Source organism: Cupressus sempervirens, chromosome 1 (assembly GCF_028749045.1).
Source record: "Cupressus sempervirens isolate cs-2001-9-10 chromosome 1, ASM2874904v1, whole genome shotgun sequence".
Taxonomy (NCBI): domain Eukaryota; kingdom Viridiplantae; phylum Streptophyta; class Pinopsida; order Cupressales; family Cupressaceae; genus Cupressus; species Cupressus sempervirens.
In genome coordinates, this window is record NC_143118.1 from 517,851,029 (window position 1) to 517,874,825 (window position 23,797).

A 23,797-nucleotide genomic window follows, 5' to 3' on the forward strand; every position below is an offset into this window, starting at 1 on the left:
ATGATATTTATTTGATTTAGGTAGGCATATTTGTTGGGATTATTTTGATTAATGGATTATGAAAAGGTTTAGAGATTGGAAGAAATTATATTTCAAAATAATGACATGGTGACACTTGACACAATAAATATGGAATTAGTGTTCCATATTACATTAATTATCACTAAAGAACTCATGCATGAAGAAATATTTATAGATCTTAATTTTTGAAAAAGTTCACAATGATAACATATTTTTGGATATTTCTATTTTTAGATCATAGAAAGTATATCAGTTCAATCACTCACCACTTGTAAGGATTAGTAAAATATATAAATATATCCTTGATATTGTGCAATTATGACATTGTCACTATAATTCACTTTTTTTTTTTTGTCTTCACAACATAAAAATTATAATATGGCCAATACAAATTTTCAAAATTACATCATGAAAATTATGAATGTTTTTTATACTCTTATTTTATGATTTCACATTATATGATTATTATTTAAAAGGCGCCAACTCAATGGAAGAGCATCTTATTTACAAGTAGAAGGATGGTGGTTTGATTCCATTGTGTCATAATATGATTAAATATACAACTAAATATACGATTAAATCTACGACTAAATAGACAACTAAATATATGACTATGATATGATTAAATATATGACTAAATCAGTGATCAAAATCAGTGGCCATATAGATGACTAAAATCAATTAGTAGTAAATGTAGTCACATTATAAATGACTGGATATTAACTACTAATAGTCACATGACTAAGTTTAGTAATTTATATATAATTTTTTAGTAGTTTTTTTAATCACATATTACAGTTTTTGTACTAGTATAGAGGAGACCAATATACATCTTTTCAAAGGTTCTAATCAAGATCAACCTACTTAGAAACATAAATAAGGCCATATAATTATTTCTTGGTAATATTATGACAATGAAACGTATTTCAAATATTAAAAAAATAGCTCAAAAATATTATTTACTTCTTATAAATATAAATTTAATTTATTCATTTTTTGGAGGTAAATGCTATATATTATAGGGACAACACCTTGTATTTCTATTATAATATATGTTCAAAAGTTACACAACTAGTTTTTAAACATGTTACCATCCCTAACACCTATAGATAAAAGACTACACATCTAAAAACAAAATGTCTCTCCTATTAAAAACAAAATGGAGAGACCTCATGTAATACTATAAGAACACACACACATTTATTTATGTAATTTGTGTATTAAGAAGATAAAGACTAGTGAAATGATTTCCCTCTATTGAACATAGTGCCCATTGAAGTCTCCTATAACCACCAATCCTTTGAGTCTTGTAGTTCCTTGAACTCTGATATATCTCCTTAAATTACCCCTTCCTTAAACATTAGCCAACCGTCCCAGATCTGAAACTCGTGTTTCCTGCTCATCTTTGCTTTCCTTTTCTTCCTCCTCATCCTTTACATCCTCCCTATTGTTTATTAAATCATCGTTGTCTGCCTTTGACAAATTTACCAAACTTAGGTTTTCATCCCCTACCTTTGTTTTCTCTAAGTCCTTAGATTCATCTACAAAGTTATCATCCGTGTCATCCCCTTCTGCTAGATAGAAGTTGGAGGAGTTGAAGAACCATTCTAACAAGCTATTCCTTTGCTCGACTCTAGAACACACCCAAATCAAATATTAAATACTTTTAATGGACATTTAGATCAACTATTAAAATCATTAACTTAAACTAAATAATTTTATGAATTATATATAAAACCTCTAGAAAGAAATCATATTTGGAAAAGATCACATTAATAATTACATCTGAAAAAATTTATTTCTATAATTTACCTAAAATATATTTCTAAAATAAATGAAAAACCTAAATTATAAAACATCAAAATTCAAAGGACTATTTTCCCTAAATGTCTTTTGTAAGTTGTTGGTCCTTGAGAGAAGGTGGGTAGAGAAAATAGTATTTCCCTTTCGATGCTCCCCTTTTGGAAGGTAGTGAGACGAGGCGAGCCACATCCATATTGTGTGGACAAACTATTCCCTTCTTCGTTTCATCGCAATTTTACGACCAGCTATTTAGTTTCGAGCCCAGTAACAAATTCTTCTTAATCGTGTTTGCACACTCCAGCGACCAAGGGCAAGGGTTTTAAAGGCGGACGTAGAAGAGATAACCATCTGTAGACATGGCTTTTGCTCTTACCTTGTCCTCAAGAAGTGCAACTACATTTTCCACATTTTCTTCTTCTTCCCCCTCCAAATTAACCCCTGCTTCTCGGCGACGAGTGAATGTTGTTCCCAAAGCTTTCGGGAAGGTGGAGAAAGGTATAAGCAACAGATGCAGATTTGGATGGACATCTCGCTCTCTCCATGGGAACACCTCTTTCAAGAGAAACCTCGTCGTCAATGCTACCGTAAGCATCTATTCTTCGATTAATATCTCTTAGATCTGTTAATCTTCTCCTTCACTAATGATTTTATTCTTGTATCTCCTATGATTTATGTTCTTGAGGTTTTCATAGTTAATTAAGCTGAAAAAGAGAGTAAAAAATTGCTTGGATTTTATAGCAGAATTTCCTTTAAATGATGTAGATGCGTTGAAGTTACACCAGTTGATCTCACATATTATTCATAGTTGGGAAGGATCAGTGGTTCAGTATGTTCTAATAGTTGTTAGCATTGGTCGTTTTAAGGTTTATTTTGTTTATATTATATATCAGTAATTATGATTTTAAATGGTGTTATGATAACTGATTGAAATATATTTCTTAGATCTGAAAGCAACATATCATGTGAGTGACGAATCATTATTTATGAATAAAACATGATCAAGTGTACAATGTTTTTGGGGTTATTTTGGACATCTTAATTAAAAATTTGCCCCCCCGGGACATTGTATTGATGATGAGGACCTAATACTTCAATTATTAGTAGGGACTTGCAAAATCAACTACGTAAGAAATTAGAGTGGTTTGAAATTTTCATATAAGATTTTGAGAGGTGCAAAATTAGTCAAGATGCTCAACTAGTTAAACTTTTTCCCTACCACACCTTTAAAATAGTAGCATTTCAGTCCCAATTATCTCCATTTTTTCCGGTGATTATGATTTCAAATTTAACTATTTATAATACATGGATTGAATATTTGTTTTCTTTGACATCTCTTGTTCAATACCTAAAAAAAGTATTTTTAAATGTTTATTTTTGTCTTTTTCAATATTTTAGTATATTGCAGCTCTTAAAGTTGTATATTTAGTTTAAAGTTATTATTTATTTACACACACACACATGCACGCATACACACACATTGCCATCTTTAAAATAACTTTCATCAGTTTAGATGTTCCATTTTTAAAAATTGCTTATTTAATATGTGATTTAGCTGATAGACTATTACTTGAGTGGTTTCACTCTAGGAAATGTCTTGTTGTTGCCGGGAAATGGTCCATGCCGGAAAGGACTTGCTGGAAATGCCCACATTGACATGGAGAAATTATCCTATTTGGTGAAGCGCACTGGTGAAATAGTATAATATAGAGTGTCGAAACAACATAAGACAAAGTGTCGAAATAGTATAAGACGAAGTGTCGAAACGTGTCAAAAACAAAAACGCCCAATTAATTGCAATTAAATTATTTGTGACAAGCTACGTCTTCTGTAAATTGTGTTGGGCTTTGAGAAATTTAGAGGGGTGAAATGGGAACAATTGGAACTTTTATGACTGGGCATGGTGAGGAATTTTTGTTGTTTTTGTTTTGTATGCACAAAAGTGCTCAAGGGTGTTCAACATGAGTTTTAGAAGTGTGAAAATGGGTAAACATCTTCCAAAAGTTGGGGCAATGCTTTTTATGGCCATATCATGCAGAAACAAGGCAAATAGACTTGGCATTCAAAGCAAAGCCACCCAACGATGTGAGTGGCTAGCGTGGGGTATAAAACCAATGACGATGGGAATGGTGGGCACTCAAGCTTTGCTCTCTTTTTGACAAAGCAATGACTTTCAAGCTCAACAAAATAGCTCGCTTGAACATGGGCCTTACAGTAAATATAGTCTGCAAAATGACACTATACATATCTTAACTAAGAACAAGTTTGTGTTCAACAAATCATAAATGTTTGTGACCAAGGTGATGAGTTTAGTATGTGATGATCCATTGCTTGGCATATGTAAAACAAAGATGAGTAATGGCCGTAATTTATTTGGGGTAAATAATAAATGTAAATGTAAAATTGTTATAGATTGTTTCTCAACGAAACATTAGAATTCATTATGATCTAATCCAATTAAATGAATAAATAATAAATAAATAATATACATTCTTAATAATATAATATTATATATTAATAAACAAATATATGATAAATAATGTAGTATAATTATAATAATAATATAATAAGTTATAATAACAAAGTAATCATGGTAAATGATATCAAATCATAATTTTGGTTAAATAATAAATATTATAAATTTAAATAAATGAATAAATATAATATTATATATATTAGTAAATAAAAATAATAAATCTTGAAGGTTTTTTTTTGGGTTTTACATTCTAGGACAGCTAGATTTCATATACATTAAAGTCAATTTATTATAAAATAATTTAACTGTTTTTGGATTTGACTTTGTAATCAAATTTTCATCAATATTTTGGACCTTGCTCCATTACGATAAAAAAGTTGATCATTGAGCATGATCATCTACACTGATTGTTTTTGGATTTGACCTTGTGATAATTTCTTTTACCAATTGATCATGTTCCACAATGGATCGCATAGCATGATTCAAAATGTTGATGAAAGAAGTGATTATGGAGCACGATCATCAACATTTCTGAAAGAATAGACCATAAAACATGATCATGAAGAAAATTCTTAAATCTAATTTGTTGATATCTAGATTTGATTGTATGATCACCTCCTTCATCAATGTTTTAGAACATGCTCCAAAAGCATGATCCATCAATGTTTCAGATCATACTCCTAAAGCATGATCCAAAACTTTGATGAAAAATTGATCATATGATAAAACTTAGATGAATCATGGAACATGTTTTGGAAGGAGGAGGAGTAGGAGAAGTAGAAGGAGGTGCAAAAGAAGGAAGACGAGAAGGAGGATAGAGAAGCAGGATAAGAAGAAAAAGAAATAGAAGGAAAAGAAGAAGAACAAGCAAAATCAATGGAGAAGGAGAAGTTCAAGAAGAAAAAGGAGAGGAGGAGAAGGGAAAGACAAAGAAGAAGTAGGAGTAGAAGAAAAAGAAAAAGAACAAGATTTGCCATCTTAAAGCTCCCCTCTCCAACATTTTTGAAAATATTGTATTGTTATCTTTTATTATTACTGGTCCCTTGTCACCTAATAACTATGATTTTTTGTAAGGGTAATCTTTAAAATTGTCCTAACTACCTAGTTGATGATAATTGATCTTATTGCTTTAGTAATAATATTTGGAAAACTTGCATTTCAAGGAAAGTGAAAAAGAAAAAGAAACTAGTACACAGCCTTGTATATAAAATTGAAATAAGAATTTGTGTTAATCATAGTTCATAGGAAAAAACTTTTTTCACATAGAAATAATAGTTTAACACATTTAAAGGAAATCCAAAAGAAAATGATATCTTATATTACTTTTTTGTAAATAAATAATGCTTTATGTAAGTGCGGCATTCAACAGTCAAGGACAACTTTAGTCATTAAAACTAGAATTATTGATGTGTATAGTTTGAACTAGAATGATTTTATTTAGAGGATACTCAATGAGCGGAATTAAAATAAATAATAAATTTTGTGATGTGTAATTTTTTTTGGTCAGTGTTTTGTCTGATGTTTTCTTGTTTTGTGAAATAAATGAAAAAATGAAGAAATATAATAGACCACTTTGAAGGAATGACAATTAATAATCATATTATAAGATTTATGATGCTTGGGAGAAACATTAACCACATAGTTACCTTGCCTTGGGGGACGAGGGGACATCGGTACAGGTTTTCGGGTAGGGGGACAAAGGGGGTTTAATTTGGGGATGACGGGGGATAGGTTTCTGTTGTCACTTAGGTTTGCACCCTTGTCCAAAGCCTATGCGTGAGGACAACCTAGTGAAACATGGAAACAACCTCCAAGCTGTGGGACTTGAACTGTGAGGTTGAGTCTCCAGAGAAGGCCGGCTTCCTCTTACTATCAGGGTGCACCTAACTACTCTTGGAGAGGAGAAGGGAGAAGGAGAGCATGAAAGAAAATCTACCTAATCTAATTTAAAGAGGTGATGCACCAAAATAGAGTGTTCAGACCAATCTCTGCCCATATATGCACTATTGAACCAGAATGAAACTAAGGATATACACATTCAGACTTGCTTTAATCAAATAATCACATGCAGATCAGAAGACCAAGATGAATGACATAAGGAAAGAGAAGATTCACTTACATATCATTCACAGGCCAGAAGAGATACAGTCATGCAGATTACAGACTTCCACAAAACAATGGCGAAGGCAAAGAGTTCTTGCACTTTCATACCAATGGCTGAAGGAGATAAAGTAGAGAATTATACAGTTCAGAGGCACAGGGGAATTTACACTAGAATTGCAGAGCAATAGCAGAGAACAACAGAGAATGATCGACCTTAACAAAATCTACAAAATTTGCCTTTATAGTGTAGGCATAATTGAGATTTTCCCTCCAAAACTATCCTACAACCATCTCCATCAAGTCCTGCAGGGAACAATCATGGGGATCTGAAGAAAATTTGATCTTCTGTGTCAAATAATGCCTTGAGAAGACAAAAACGGCGCCATTAAGCTATTTTGACCGGGTAGATGGATTGGATCGGGGGGGTAGAGTGTTCTTCCGTGTTTAGCATTCATTTCCTGGTGGTTGGAATCAATCATGAAGATTAGATTCGTGTAAAATCCTGGCTTTCTTTGTTCCTGAGCACTTGAATCAGCAAAGTTAGCAAGTCAACCTAACCCTGGCACTGGGATGAGCCATGTGGACCAATCAATTTACCTCATTTTGCCACCTCGTAGGTCTTTCTGAGTTGACCGCTCCTTTCTTTACTAACTGCGCCAACCTCTTAAACCCTGACCGCGACGGCTTACAACATAACTGCCAGCCCTTAACTGTCAACCCTGGCCGGGCCCGCAAAGACACGTGGCGGCAAAGCGTTATGTTGCTATGGCAAAACAACGTGCAACTTTCCATAGTGACATAACGCCAACCGTGGATCTTAATCTGACAATCGTGAAGACTCGCCGTTTCCTGTGCTTTGCCTTTAAACTTTTGGGCCCACGAAACACTGTCAGCACACTTGGATCTGACTCGGCCCGAACTGGCACCATCCCTGCGGTTTCACAACACTCGGCCCCACTGATCCACGTGGCGAAAGGGCGCTATGGCGCTATACGTATCATCCTCGTAGCTTTCAATAGTGCGATAGCGCCTACCGTTGATCTGATCACATCGGACCGTGAGGGCTCATCAAGTACCTTCCTGCGAAGATGGCGGGCAAATGACGTCACCTGGGACGTGCTCTCCACCTGTTTCCCCGCATTTTTAAATTTCCTTGCACTTCCATAATGCGGGAAAGCGCTAATCGTTGACCTCCACGAGATCAATGATCGAGAAACTCCGTGTACTACGCTTGTTCCTGCCTCGGACCCATTACACCTGGCGCCACCTCAGCAATCCGTACCACGCCTGGCAACACATGGCGTCCCACAGAGAAACTGGTCTCGCAGAAACACGTGGCAGCTACCCGCTTTCCCTCATTTTTTAACTTCCTCGCATCTTGATAATGTGGGAAAGCGCCAGCCTTTGATCTGCCTGCATCGGACGGTGCTCAGAGGTCCGTAGAATTGTATATCTGGTAAGCTAGATGGGCCAATGAGATGCCTTCGTCGTACTCGGACTCATCTGACAACTACCACGGAAGACAAGCTGTCGATACCTTCTGAGAAAGTGGGCCAATGACATCAACTGAGACAGGTATCGCCAAACCGCTTCCCCGCAATATTTAATTTCCTCGCATCTTGATAATGCGGGAAAGCACCAGCCCTTGATCTAGGGAGATCCGATGGTGCCCGTAACTTGTACTTTCTTGACCTCCGCAACCATCCGTCGTAACATCATTTGGACGCGTGTCAACAATCCGCTTTCCTGCATTGTCAGAAGGTCTGATAAAGCTCAGAATGCGGGGAAGCGGGCACCAACCGATCTGCCAGCTCAGCCACCACCTGTACAACCTACGGCCCACAGAAGGAACACGGACCCACCGTATTTTCCAAATTCCGCTGCAATGTTATTTTCCGTCTGGGCGCTATGTCACTAACGGCGAGAAGAACCAATTTCCCGATAGCGCCATAGCGCCCATTGTGGATCTGTCAAAGTCCGGTGCCGGAGAAACAACCAGGTAAAGAGGGACCCGCCTGACACGTGGCCAAAAAAGGCTTTCTCGCATTATTTAAGGGTTGCGCATCTTGATAATGCAGGGAAGCGGGGAATCGTAGATCATGGAAGATCCGACAATGAGGAACTTGCGGGCCCGCAAAAATATAATAAGGAATAACATAAGGTTTAGTCGTTTAATTTTTCGATATTCCTGCGGGTGTTTAAAATAATATTTAAACTGGGAAGTGACTGTTGGATAGGCTTGGCATTTGAAATTTGAATTTTTGGCAGGAGACAAAAAATGGCAACATTTCTAGCGACTCACAGGGGATGCGAGCCTGCTATGCATAAGACCAGTGGCTTGAAGCATCCATTGGGTTACAAAGTCGTAAAATATGTAGATTCTGAGCACTGTGAAACCCTGACCCTACCTCTGAGAGGGAAAACTTGAAACCCCTGTCTCTGCAACTGGAACCAGAGACCAAAATTCCTTCATCTGCAAAAACTTCAAAACTTGTTGTCTAACAGAGAGACAACCTTGTGCTAGTGCACTTTTTGGAAAAGTAGAGAACTAACAGGAAACGAAACTAAACTAACTATGTACACGGAAACTCAAACCCTCATCAGAAGCATGGCTTGAGATAGATCCCATTGATTGGGATAGGCAGAATCTCACTTGCAGGCTTGCTTAACTGGAAAGCATTGGCTTGCTTGCGACTGATAATTAGATAGGGGCCACTCCATAATGCATCAAACTTTGAGTGTCTTCCTGGTTTTGCCCTATCTGCATCCCATTTCAGAACCAAATCTCCCTCCCTGAAGATCCTGACCCTAGCCTTCCTGTCAAAGCTCTTTTTTACCTACTACTGGTGTGTCTCTAGGGTCTGCATAGCTTTCTTTCTTTTCTCTTCCAGCTCCATCAGCTCTGCCATTCTTACTGTCATGGCACCAGCTAACTCCAAGGCTGGGAACTCCAATGAAATTGGAAGCCTTGCCTATCTACCATAGACTAACACAAATGGTGAATTCCCTAATGATCTCTTAGGTGTTATCCTGTCAGCCCACAGTGCAGTCCTCAACTTTTTATGCCAACACCTCTAGTTATCTTCAATTGTTCTCTTTATGATTTTGATTAGGTTCTTGTTGGAGGACTCAGCCAAACCATTACCCTGAGGATAGTAGTTTGAGGATGTGCTCAAATAGACATTATGATCCACTGCCCATGCACAAATCTGAGCTCCAACAAAAGATTTTGCATTATCTGAAATAATAGTTGAAGGGGCACCAAACCTGGTCACAATTCCATCAAGGCACTCAACAACTGAAGATTCAGTGGCATCCTTCAATGCAACTGCCTCTGTCCATCTAGTGAAGTAATCTGTAGCAGCTAAAATCCACTTGTGACCAGAATTGGAAGGAGGATTGATAGGGCCTATGAAATCCAATCCCCACTGAGCAAAAGGTTGATCCGCCTGAATAGGATGAAAGGGAAGAGCTGCAAGCTTCTGCTTGCCAGAGAAGAAGGCACATTTTTCACACTTCTTTACATACCTATGACAATCATGAAACAGAGATAGCCAGTAATAACCAACCCTCATGATCTTCATTGCAGTTGTCCTTGCTGAGAAGTGGCCAGCATCAGGACCATCATGAAGTTCTTTGATCATTCTTTCAGCTTGGTCTTTGTCAATGCATCTTAGTAGGGCTCCATTGAAATCTCTTCTGAACAGGATACCATCAACTATGACATAGGGAATTGACTGTAATCTATACTGTCTCCTTTTAGTCCTATCTAATCCTTGAGGGTATCCATTCCCTAATAAGAAGTTCTTCATGTCATCCATCCAACTCCTTGGGTCACCATTTCTTACCTCTTGTTGCTCTGTCAGTGAATAGCGGCTTCCTCATCAGGTTCCTGAGATGATAACATTTGTTTACATAACCCCCTCCCTCTTACCAGCTTGGTAATCTGAATGTCAACATCATATTCCATTACTTTAGTAATCCAGCCAGCTCTTTTCTCACTAACATCTTTGTTCAAAAAGAAATCCTTCACACTGGCAATGGGGTACTAACAAATGAATTTTATTATGAGACAGGAGGTGTCTAAATTTCTTTAAAGCTCTGATGACTGCAAGGGCTTGTTTCTCCACATATCTGTACTTATCTTCATACTCCTTAAGCCCTTCACTAAAGAAGGCTATGGGCTGCTCTTCATTCTTGTCATTTGTTTGAGTCAAGACAGCAGAGATACTTGACTCACCACCTAAGGTATAAAGAATGAAATCTTTCTCAAAATTTGGATTCATGAGAGTAGGGGCTGAGGCTATGGCTGCCTTGATTTCTTCAAAACTTTCCTTCCCTTCCTTGGTCCATGCAAAGACCATACCTTTCTTGAGCATAGCTGTAAGAGGTTTCACCATGGTAGCAAGATTAGGCATAAACCTTCTCACAAAATTTATCCTACCAAGGAATCTTTGCAACCCTTTCTTGTGTTTAGGAAGAGGAAGGGCAAGTATTGCTTTTGTCCTCTCTGGATCAATGGTTAAGCCATCCTCAGATACAATATGTCCTAATAATTTTCCTTGTTTAGTAGCAAAGACACACTTGCTTGGGTTAAGGGAAACTCCAAACTCTCTACATCTTAGGAATACCTGTCTTAGATGATCAAAATGATCCTCTGCATTCTTAGAATACACTGTAATATCATCAAGGTAAACTAAGACAAACTTATCAATCAATCTTTTGAAAGCCATCTCCATTGCCTTTTGAAAGGTAGCACCTGCATTAGTCAGTCCAAATGGCATCTTACAATAAGCATAGGTACCCCATTTAGTGGTGAATGCAGTCTTGTACCTAGCAGACTCTTTAACCAGCACTTGATTGTAGCCAGAAAATCCATCAAGAAATGAAAACCTCTTTGAACCACTGACCTTGGACAAAATTTGCTCCATAGAAGGGAGGGGATGGTGATCTTTAAGGGAAGCTTGGTTAAGATCCCTAAAGTCCACACACAATCTAATTTCTCCATTCTTTTTCCTAATAGGGACAAGGTTTGCTACTCATGATGAGTGTTTGATGGGAAAAATTATATTGGCCTCAATCAATTTGGATAGCTCCTTGCTCACAATTTGCTCATCAGACAACAACTTGCCAATGGATGTTATTATTAGGGATAGCAAGCCTTACCACCACTCTGATCTGTTGCTTCTTCTCCTCCTCAAGATTCCCTGGCACATCATAAGATGCACCTATTGCTGCAAGTCTATCAGCATGTCTATTATCTTTTCTAGGGATGCTTTGAATATTAAATGCATTAAAACCTTCAAGCAAATCCCATACCCTATTTTTATAAGACTTGAGCAAACCATTCTTGGTGGTATTTTGATTTCTCACTTGATTAACCACCAACTCACTGTCTCCATACACCCTTAAGGCTTGGATTCCTCTTTTTTGAGCAAGTAGGAGACCTTGAATCAAGGATTCATACTCGACTACATTGTTAGTGCAACTGAATTGGAGCCTAAAGGAGAAGTAATATCTTACTTGTGCAGGAGAAACCAACATCACACCAGCTCCTAACCCATTTTTATTTCTTGAGCCATCAAAGTACATACTCCATATCCCACTCACATCTTCTTCAGTCTCCACAAGATTGGGAACTAGAGCATCTTTTTCCAATATACAATATGTACTGAGACCTGTCTCAAGGATCTCTGATGTAGAATCAATTGATATGCATCAGCCTATTCATCCAAGAAAAAATCAGGTACCTTTGCTAGGGAAGTGGTGGGCTCATTCAGTATGTCATTCTCATCCATCTCTAGGATAGGGCAATTCATGTTGATGGGGTTGGGGGTGTAAGATTCAGTATGATGGAGGGCTTGAGGCTCTGCTCTAATTGAAGCATATATGACCAATCAGAAGATATGTAACCACCTATTTGGGCAGTAAAGTCTATTGATAGATAGATGGCAAAATATGGCTTGACCTCAGCAATAGAGATATCTTGGGTTACAGTACAACCAGGGCATGCCTGTAAGGCCATCTCCACATTCCTAAGGATCCCTGCAGTCTTGACAGTACTACCATCCAACTGTAATACATCCCTAACAATGGGCTCATATTTCATTCCCAAAGCATCAGCAACACTCCTAGGCATCACTGAACTGCTAGCCCTTGAATCAATCATGCAATTATGGACTAGCTTGCCCCCTATAATTAGAGAAACATAGAATGGCGGAGGTCTAACCTTTTTACTTGTTTCTACTTCCCTTGATGGTTGGACTAGGCTTGTGGCACTTTCCATGCTGAGTGTCTGATCCTTTGGTTCAATTTTTTCCAATTCTTGCTGTAGCAGCCTCTTTTGCATGGGTATAGTAACAACAACATCCCACATGGAGATATTCGCATTTGTCTTCTTCATTTGCTCTACCATACTGAATGGCATAGTAGGTGTTTTGGTAGAAGCCTTGGGAGCTGCACTTGTATGAGGTTGAGATGGAATAACCTGCGAATCACTTGTATCTTTAATGCCATGATTTTGCCTTTCCTGCTGAAAGGTACTTGATTGATTATTTGCTGCTTGCTCAGGAGATATTGCATTTGAAGTTGAGGCCTGATTGGGAGGAGGAGGGACAACATCTTCTATAGCTCTTCTTTTGCTTCTAGTGTTATGAGAAATGGAATCCTAGTTTACATTACAATGCTCCTCCATCTGATGATTCATAAAAGAGCAATCACCCTATCCTTGCACATATGGGGCATCCTTAAATTGGTCCTCCTTGTATGATTGTTTTGCTGCAGGTTCTTGGACTGTCAAGGCCATAAAAGATTCAGCCTTCTGACACATGCAATAGGCATAGGAGTAATTGTAGGATGGACAAAAATCTTGATCTTGGGCCATGTTGTTTTGAGGGACTATGGCCCTACTTTGATTTACATTTGAGGTTGAAGCATGGCCACCCTGCCTATTCTGATCAAAAGAATTGTTCCAATGATTAGGATTTGGAGGCCTACCACTATTGGGAGCTTGATATTGCAATTGATGAGGCTCACTACCTTGAGCTTGCTGTCTTTCTAAAGTCACCACCTTATTGCTCACTTTCTGCATCATAGAGAAATTATCCTCCAACCTCTTTCCTTGATCTTCTAACTTCTTCCCTTGATCTTGCAGTCTTTTATCAAGGTTCTTTTCTCTTTTATCCATGTTCTGCATTAGAGATTGCATCATCTCTTTGATTTCATCTATCCCATTTGAAGACGTGGAAGCTTGCGGGACTGGGACAAGGGATTGAGATGTAGAAGTTGTGGGAAGGGGAGCCATTGCTGGTTGATGATTTGGAACATCAGGAAAGAAGGGCATAGGAGGCCTTGGAGCTAACTTACCTCCTTGTATTAGGATGTTCTCTGATTTTATTGCTATGTCATAAGCATTACGCAAGGTATCTCCTCCCATAGTTTGGATTGTAGTGGCAATATCACTGTTAAAAGCTCTAAGGTAATGCAAGAAGGCATTACCAGGAGTAGGCTTCACTGAAGTAGGTATTCTATCCCATGTCTTTTGAAATCTATAATTAAAATCAGCCATACATTCATGGGGAGCTCTTTTTATAGTAGTCAACTGCTCCAAAAGTGACAAATAGTCACTTTTATCCTCAAAATGTTTACACAATCCTGCTCCTAATCCATCCCAATCTGTTATAGAACCATGAGCCAAACCTCTATACCATTGTAGTGCTTTTCCTTTCAAGGATGAGGCTAGGAGCCTAACTGCAACATCATCCTCTGTAATACCATGGATATTACAAACATTTGCAACCTCTTGAATGTGTTTTGAGGGAGAGATAGAAGTTTCACCAGTAAACTCTGGTATACTTTTGAGTGCAGCTACTGGTATGTCATGTCTTTGGGCTAATAAGAGAGGGCTCCCACCATTAAATGTGGCAAAAGTATGAGCTCTAGGCAACGCCATATAGACAAGTGATCTATTCATATGTATTGATGGTAGTCTAGGCTGAGATCTAACAGCAGGAGGAGTAGAGATGGATCTTGTAGGTGTATTTGTTGCTATTACACTCCTCACTGGTGATAAAGATATTCTAGTCTTCCTTCTTCTAGGGTTTGAAAATGAAAGCTCTTGGAATTGAAACTTACCTCTAGAAGATGCCCTTGTTTTAGCTCTAGGCATGAATCACTGCAACTTTGGCCTGGAACTAGATATGTATTTGAAGCTCAGAGTCGCCAAGCACTTTGAAGAATGAGCCTCTTGAAGGCTTAAACACGGAAGCCAGTACTATCTCCTCGGTATTGATCTTGAAATCTTCCCTTTTGACACCAGTAGGCTTGAAATTTTCTGAAATGTTGTCCCACCGGGCGTGCCAAAAACTGTTGTCACTTAGGTTTGCACCCTTGTCCAAAGCCTATGCGTGAGGACAACCTAGTGAAACATGGAAACAACCTCCAAGCTGTGGGACTTGAACTGTGAGGTTGAGTCTCTGGAGAAGGCCGGCTTCCTCTTACTATCAGGGTGCACCTAACTACTCTTGGAGAGGAAAAGGGAGAAGGAAAGCATGAAAGCAAATCTACCTAATCTAATCTAAAAAGGTGATGCACCAAAATAGAGTCTTCAGACCAATTTTTGCCCATATATGCACTATTGAATCAGAATGAAACTAAGGATATACACATTTAGACTTGCTTTAATCAAATAATCACATGCAGATCAGAAGACCAAGATGAATGACACAAGGAAAGAGAAGATTCACTTATATATCATTCACATGCCAAAAGAGATACAGTCATGCAGATTACAAACTTCCACAAAACAATGGCGAAGGCAAAGAGTTCTTGCACTTCCATACCAATGGCTGAAGGAGATAAAGTAGAGAATCATACAGTTCAGAGGCACAGGGAAATTTACATTGGAATTGTAGAGCAATAGCAGAGAACAACAGAGAATGATCGACCTTAACAAAATCTACAAAATTTGCCTTTATAGTGCAGGCATAACTGAGATTTTCCCTCCAAAACTATCTTGCAACCACCGCCATCAAGTCCTGCAGGGAACAATCATGGGGATCTGAAGAAAATCTGATCTTTTGTGTCAAATAACGCCTTGAGAAGACAGAAACGACGCCATTAAGCTATTCTGACCGGGTAGATGGATTGGATCGGGGGGGTAGAGTGTTCTTCCGCGTTTAGCATTCATTTCGTGGTGGTTGGAATCGATCATGAAGATCAGATTCGTGTAAAATTCTGGCTTTCTTTGTTCCTGAGCACTTGAATCAGCAGAGTCAGCAAGTCAACCTAACCCTGGCACCGGGATGAGCCACGTGGACCAATCAATTTACCTCATTTTGCCACCTCGCAGGTCTTTTTTAGTTGACCGCCCCTTTCTTTACTAACTGCGCCAACCTCTTAAACCCTGACCGCGACGGCTTACAACATAACAGCCAGCCCTTAACTGTCAACCCTGGCCGGGCTCGCAAAGACACGTGGCGGCAGAGCGTTATGTTGCTATGGCAAAACAACGTGCAACTTTCCATAGCGACATAATGCCAACCGTGGATCTTCCTTAATTTGACGATCGTGAAGACTCGCCGTTTCCTGCGCTTTGCCTTTAAACTTCTGGGCCCACGAAACACTGTTAGCACACTTGGCATCTGACTCATCCCGAACTGGCACCATCCCTGCGGTTTCACAACACTCGGCCCCACTGATCCACGTGGTGAAAGGGCGCTGTGGCGCTATACGTATCATTCTTGTAGCTTTCAATAGCGCGATAGTGCCTACCGTTGATCAGATCACATCGGATGGTGAGGGCTCATCAAGTACCTTCCTGCGAAGAGGGCGGGCAAATGACGTCATTTGGGACACGTGCTCTCCACCCGTTTCCCCGCATTTTTTAATTTCCTTGCACTTCCATAATGCGGGAAAGCGCTGATCATTGACCTCCACGAGATCAACGATTGAGAAACTCCTTCGTGTACTGCGCTTGTTCTTGCCCCGAACCCATTACACCTGGCGCCACCTCAGCAATCCGTACCACGCCTGGCAACACATGGCTTCCCACAGAGAAACTGGTCCCGCAGAAACATGTGGCGGCTACTTGCTTTCCCGCATTTTTAAACTTCCTCGCATCTTGATAATGCGGGAAAGCGCCAACCTTTGATCTGCCTGCATCGGACGGTGCTCAGAGATCTGTAGAACTGTATATCTGGTAAGCTAGATGGGCCAATGAGATGCCTTTGTCGTACTCCGACTCGTTTGACAACTGCCACGGAAGACAAGTTGTCGATACCTTTTGAGAAAGTGGGCCCATGACGTCAACTGAGATAGGTGTCGCCAAACTGCTTCCCCGCAATATTTAATTTCCTCGCATCTTGATAATGCGGGAAATCGCCAGCCCTTGATTTGGGGAGATCCGACGGTGCCCGTAACTTGTACTTTCTGGACCTCCGCAACCATCCGCTGTAACATCATTTGGACACGTGTCAACAACCCACTTTCCCGCATTGTCAGAAGGTTTGACAAAGCTCAGAATGCGGGGAAGCGGGCAACAATTGATCTGCCAGCTCAGCCACCACCTGTATAGCCTGCAGCCCATAGAAGGAACACGGACCCATCGTATTTTCCAAATTTCGCCGCAATGTTATTTTCCATCTGGGCGCTATGTTGCTAACGGCGAGAAGAACCAATTTCCCAATAGCGCCATAGCGCCCACCGTGGATCTGTCAAAGTCCGACGCTGGAGAAACAACCAGGGAAAGAGGGACCCGCCTGACATGTGGCCAAAAAAGGCTTTCTCGCATTATTTAAGGGTCGCGCATCTTGATAATGTGGGGAAGCGGGGAAGCATAGATCATGGAAGATTCGACGCTGAGGAACTTGGGGGCCCTCAAAAATATAACAAGGAATAACATAAGGTTCAATCATTTAATTTTTCGATATTCCTGGGGGTGTTAAAATAATATTAAATTGGGAAGTGATTGTTGGACAGGCTGGGCATTTGAAATTTGAATTTTTGGTTGGAGACAAAAAAATGGCAACAGTTTCTGGGCAAGGGGATAGAGGGGCTTCTATTTGAGGACGACAAGGGATTGACGGGGTGTATATGCTATATACTATAGACTATTTACTATACATTGGTACGTATAATGCTAGTTATGAAAATATGTATAACAATATAAGACATAAAGATGCAAAATACTAATTTACTAAAATTTAAGTACTTGAGCATTAGATTGAACATTGAACATGAAATGGAACAATGAACTATAAATATTAAAATTTTAAATTCTCGAATGAGCAAGTGGAAGAGTTCTAACTTCTGTTATATAAATATTAAATAATAATAGTCATAGATATCAAAATTATGAGTATCTCATCATAAAGATGATTGCATTTAGTAGCATGATATGATATTTAATACGATCAATAGAATATTAGTGTATTTATTTTTAAAACAAACATTTTTTTGGTTGGACAGGGGATGCTAGTTGTCTCTTGGAGGGGTCAAGGGACTTGTTCTTGTCCCCTTGTCCCCTTAGGGGACTTTGAAATGACCCCTGTGTCCTCAAGGGACGTCAGGACAACCCTCCGTCTTTGCTAGAATGACGTCCCCTCGTCACCGATGAGTCCCCGTCTTGGAGATGTGATTTTTAAATTTATTTGGGGGGACGCGTCCTTGTGTTACAGTGGTTAATCATATAGGGTGATGTAGGAACATCCTAGATAAATGCAAATAGACACTGGCAACTAATATGACAACGAGCAAATAGGAGTAAATTTGGAGAGATGGAAGATTAAAAGGAATTTATTAGTTAGCATATTTGAAAAATGAAGGAGAGCAAGGAGAAAAATAATACTTTCTATTAAATATTGTACAAGGGGGAAAAGCATCAAAATATTGAGAAGAGAATAGGAGGAGAATTGAGAGAGTGAGTGTGGTGTTGGAGAGAGTGAAATGAAAGCGTGTGAGTTGAGGTTGAGTGCTTGAGATAAGGAAGATGTGCAACATGGTATGAAAAGAGCTTTGTACAAATTAATACTACAGATGAAAGACAAGGGTGTGTGAGGAGACTTCTAAGATGGAAGAGAGTGAGAAAGTAAAGGCGATATAGCATGGGTAGAGAGGTGTAGCTGAAAGCATAAACAAAAGGAAGTTGTATAGAGTAAAAGTGCATTGAAGAAAAGACATCTACATAGATTTTGAGAGCTAACTGGAATAACAAACAAATAGTCATTGGTGCAGGCAAGAGAGAAGTTTGGCATTGGAATGGACTACGTGAAGTAAGAAGAGAATAAGATAATAAAAGGGAACACAATGTGAGTAAAGGGTAAAGAAAGTGCTAATGGGAAGTGTATGAGTAGAATTTGAGTGCAGGAAACAAAATAAATTGTGAGTTGGAAACTAGACCAATCGTGGCAGCATTTAAAGGAGTCATCTAGATCAGATTTGATTGATAAACAAAGAAGGGTGCAAATTATTGCAGATTGGTGTATTGGGAGTGCATTGGATTGGTTATGAACAAAGATAAGAGAAAATATAGAGCACTGGAAATGAGAGGGAGTGTATAGTGGTAAGTCAATAGAGGATATTTGGGAATGAGCAAGTCTCTAAATCAATAGAGCAATAGTTTAATTTGGATGAAGATTTGAAATTAAAAAAAAGTAGTATACTTTCTAATATGAACAATTTTGTGTGAATTTTCTATATAATATATAGAAATAGAATATTGGTCTTGAACTCAAATTGTTGCAATTGTGAAGCTAACATAATCAATTGAGTTTGTGTTTTTCAATGTGCAGATTGCTAAGGAATGAGTTGGTTGCGAGAGTGGGTTAAAAGATCTAGAAAATCGCTATCATGGCAAAGAAGATTATGCTTGAGAGGATTATGATTATCTTACAATAGAGGTAAAATTGGGTAGGTGGTGTAGAAACTTCTTTGAGTAAGAGGAAGTGTTTAGAAGAGGTCTTGAAGAGGTGCATCTTCTTGAGTCTTTGTTATGTAGAGGATAAGTGAATGTGAGGAAACCAAAGAGGAATTGACCTTGTGTGGGAGGTGTTTGTGAAGATTGCAACAACTAGTGTGATGTGTTTGAAAAAGAGGACAACATAGGTCATGAAAAGGCCCATGATAATTTCGGTTTGGGAAGATCACTAAGAGGAAGTGGAAAGTAGGAAGCTCCATGGAGAACTGGGAAAGCTTGAAGCCAACTTAGGTGTATTAGAAAGGAGGATTGAATTGGAAGAGAGAAGAATACTTTGAGAAGAAGAAAAGACCCTCGAAAGAAGACAATTACAACCCTTAGAAGGATCATGGAATGATAAGCATGTGATAGCAGCCCACAAAAGTGCATATAGCATAAGTAGGAAAGAAGAGGACAAGATAGGTCATGAAAGACTTTTGATAGATTCATTTTGGGAATATCACTGGGAGAAAGTGGAAAATAGGAAGCTTCGTGGAGAAGTGGGAGAGCTCAAAGCCACCTTAGGGGTATTAGAAAGAAGGATTCAACTGGAAGAGAGAGTATTAGAAGAGAAGTTTGAGAAGAAGAAAAACCCTTTGAAAGAAGACAATTACAACCCTTAGATGGAAGGAAGATGTAATGAGAAGCATGTGAAAGCAGCTCACAAAAGTGGGGATAGCATAAGTAGCAAAGAAGTTTGAGTACTGTGTTACATTGGTGACATTATTGAGTGTTGTTGTAATTATATATTACTAACTACACTTTGCTTAAGTTTATTTAGGATAATGTTTTTCATATTAGTTGTCATGTAGACACATAGGAGTTTGCATATTATTTTAGCACATGGTGTAGGAGAAATCCACTTGCACATAGTTGTCTCACGCTTCATTGTTTGTGAGATCCAACTTGTGTTCTTATCACATTATCATCCTCCCATTATTGCACATGTTGCACATACTTTGTTACACAATGGAAGATGATCCACCTTTAGTCGACATGTGATTACACCTTGTCGAGTTGATAACTTATCACTTTCATCACTCCTAGTTATTATGGATTGGCTATATATTCAGGCACATCTACATGTGTATCCCATTATCGTTTATCATTATTGAACTATTCATTTGATCATCATTTTGTCTCTCTTGTGCCATCTCTTGAGCTTCTAGATCTTGGCATTTTCATTCTTTGCCTTAGGCAAATTCTTACATGGTATTAGGGCAATAGGAGTTTTATTGCATAGGCATTGGAAGACACTTTGGAGAGGATTTTGTTACATGTCACAATTGGAGCTTGTTGGTGCAAATCAAATGTTGGCATCACATCGAGAAGGTCCAAAAACCTTAAATCGACTTTTTTTCCATCTACCTCGGACATTTGAGGCTAGATGTAGAGTCATGTGAATTTAGGAGGTGCGGTGGCAACGATTCAGAGGTGATTTTCAAACAACTATACCACTTATTCAAACCCTTTTTTCGAGCAATTTTTTTTTATGTGTTGGGGTAGACTTTCGTGATCTACACATTGGTGCAGGTTGTTTGTGATCTTTGTTCCTGAGAAAATTGTAAAGCTCAGTTTTTAAATCTCAAAGGCTTTGTTCGAGCTCATATGGACATATTTTTAGGAGCAATTTCTTTTGAAAGTTCTTTATTTTTTCTTTATTTTCTAGGTTTGGTACGAGTTTTGAGCAATTCTACGTGCACATAGTACTTTTAGTATTTGGTCTATTTTGGCATATTTTGGCACTTGTAATTTATTAGATCCTTGAGTGATCTTGTGCCTATTTTTTTGAGTCTGTTATAGCTTCATATTTGATGTTGTAATCATCCAAATCAAAAGTCGACTTTGGTCCATTTTGACAAGTGGCAATTGTAAACACACTAAGTATAAAGTGCCAAAGTAAACTATTTTTGGGGGGGGGGGGGGGGTGGGGGTTGATTCACTGTATTTTAGTAGGTGTATTGATCTTGATTTCATTTGAGAAGTATATCATTGACATAGAAATACATCCTGTTGTCATACAATTGACTAGGGATAATTGTGCATCATGGGCAAAAGGAATCATCACACATTGTAGATGGTTAAACATTTTGCCTAATTTTTATGGATTGGCCCTTGAGCCAAAGGCAAAGTGGAAGAGACAAGTTTGATTGATTAAAAACTCTCATATTAGATATGTGATTAGTTTGAGTCTCTTTTCCATTAAACATCATCCATATTACTCTAAGATCAAGAATAATTACTCCCCTCACCTAGTTTGGAATATTATTTGGGAGAATTTTTGAGATCCACATAGTCCTCCATTACCAGTTGAACCTATTGCAAATTGTCTCATTCCACTTGATGCATATGATATTCCCTATGATGATGATACATTAGTGGAAATCACAAGACTTGCATTTCATGAGTCTTGATGATCTAAAGCCTCCTCCTGTAGTCCCTACTTCTCTAGTTGAGATCACTTCCCTTACTATTGCTGCTGATGACTTATTGACATTGTAGGTATGTTTTTCGAGTCCTTTATTGAGGATTTGGGAGGCATCATTGATTCTATTCATCTTCTCTTTGTTAAGGATGATCCTTCTTCAATTGTTGCGAGGGAACACTCTGATCCTCATCATTCTCCACTTGATCATTCTTTCGAGTTTGACATGATTGTGGATCCTTTGATACAATACTTGGAGGAGGTCTATTTTACTTCAGAGGAGACATTTGAGTTTTTGGAGATTGGTGAGTCTCAAGCTTTACTTGAGATGACACATTGCATGGTTCAGGTTGATCATATTCATGTGTTGGAGATTCCTATTCAATTTCTTAAGACATGATACATTTTGAGAGTTCTTCCTACTGATTAGGGAGCATTCTTTGATACACCTTTGACACCATGTCTTCCTAAAGGGAGGAACATCATTTAGTTTTCTTGGTACAACTTCTACATTGATCTAAGAGCATCTATCATGGGTGTAGCACATTCTACATTGGGGGGAGTTTCCTTGCTTCTCTACCTATTTCATTTGTTGAGGAAGCATCCTTGTCTTTGGATTTTGATCCAAATTCTTACATAGATCAGTTACTATTGATAAGTCACCTTCTTTTGTTAGGCTTGATCGTAATTGGTTCGTGACATCTTCATCAACAAAGAACATGGACACACATCATCAAACTTCAAAGACGTCATATTTCATTTCGATTCCCCTTCCTTCTTCCTATCCACATTGGGAAGTGTTCTTTGCATTTGTGCTTGATTTATCTTCTTCCTAAGGGGAGAAATGTTGTTTGTAGGCATTGGACTATGCTTTTTCTTCAAACACTCACTATCCTTGGAGGAGATCATTCACTATAGGGGGATGTTATGTCTTTTTATTTCCTTCCTATGAAGGGATTCTTGATTTTATATGCATGATGTATTTCATAATGAGGGGTCTTGATTACTCCATCCATGCATGCATCTTGCTTTCTTTTGTCATCTCTTTTTTGGGGGAGAGTTTTTTCCATGAGGTTTTCCCTCTTTCTCCACTTTATAAGAGATTGCATTTCTTTTACATATTGTACATGGGCACCTAACATGGCCTAATAGACGGGGCCCATCATGCATTATCATCCAACTTTTGTAAGCTTAAGTGCAATCCCCCAAGTTGTACTTAAGGGGGCAGGGGGTGTTGGTGTAGTAAAATAATACTAATTACACTTTACCTAAGTTTACTTAGGATAATGCATTTTCATATTAGCTGTCATGTAGACACATATGGGTTTGCATATTATTTTAGCACATGGTGAAGGAGAAATCCACTTGCACATTGTTGTCTCACATCTCATTGTTTGTGAAATCCAACTTGTGGTCTTATCACATTATCATCCTCTCATTGTTGCACATGTTGCACATACATTGTTACACAATGGAGGATGATCCACCTTTAGTGGACATCTGATTACACCTTGTCTAGCTGATAGGTTATCACTTGTATTACTCCTAGTTATCATGCATTGCCTGTATAATCAGACACACCTACATGTATTGTATCCCATTATCATTTTTGTCTCTCGTGCTATCCCTTGAGCTTCTAGATCTTGGCAGTTTCATTCTTTGCCTTAAGCAAATTCTTACAATGAGGAAGACATCTTCATGTTGAAAGATGAAGATAAAAGTATATTAATTGTAATACTTTCAAATTTGAACACTTCGGTGTGAGTTTTGTATATAATCCGTAGAAATAGAATATTGGGTTTGAACTCATTGTTTTCAGTTGTGAAGCTACCATAATCAATATGAGTTTGGATTTTAAATGTGTATATTGCTTATGAGAATGAGCTGGATGTGAGATTGGGTTGCCTAGTCAAGATTCCAGATTCCACTCTGCATCATAAGTACATAGCCTCATAGCCTTCATCCTAATTAAGAGTATTTAAAGTACTAACTACAAGTATTATATCTAGGAACATACATA

General features: G+C 38.4%; 1 protein-coding gene across 1 annotated transcript in view; it reads left to right on the forward strand.

The window, feature by feature from the left end:
* Window positions 1-2,104: 2,104 nt before the first annotated feature.
* Window positions 2,105-23,797, forward strand: part of LOC149578506 (2-Cys peroxiredoxin BAS1, chloroplastic-like) — a 49,472-nt gene continuing 27,779 nt past the window's right edge. The window contains exon 1 of the mRNA XM_089829534.1: window positions 2,105-2,408. Coding sequence (XP_089685660.1) covers window positions 2,181-2,408 — 228 coding nt within the window. The 5' untranslated portion in view covers window positions 2,105-2,180. The remainder of the gene's footprint in view (window positions 2,409-23,797) is intronic.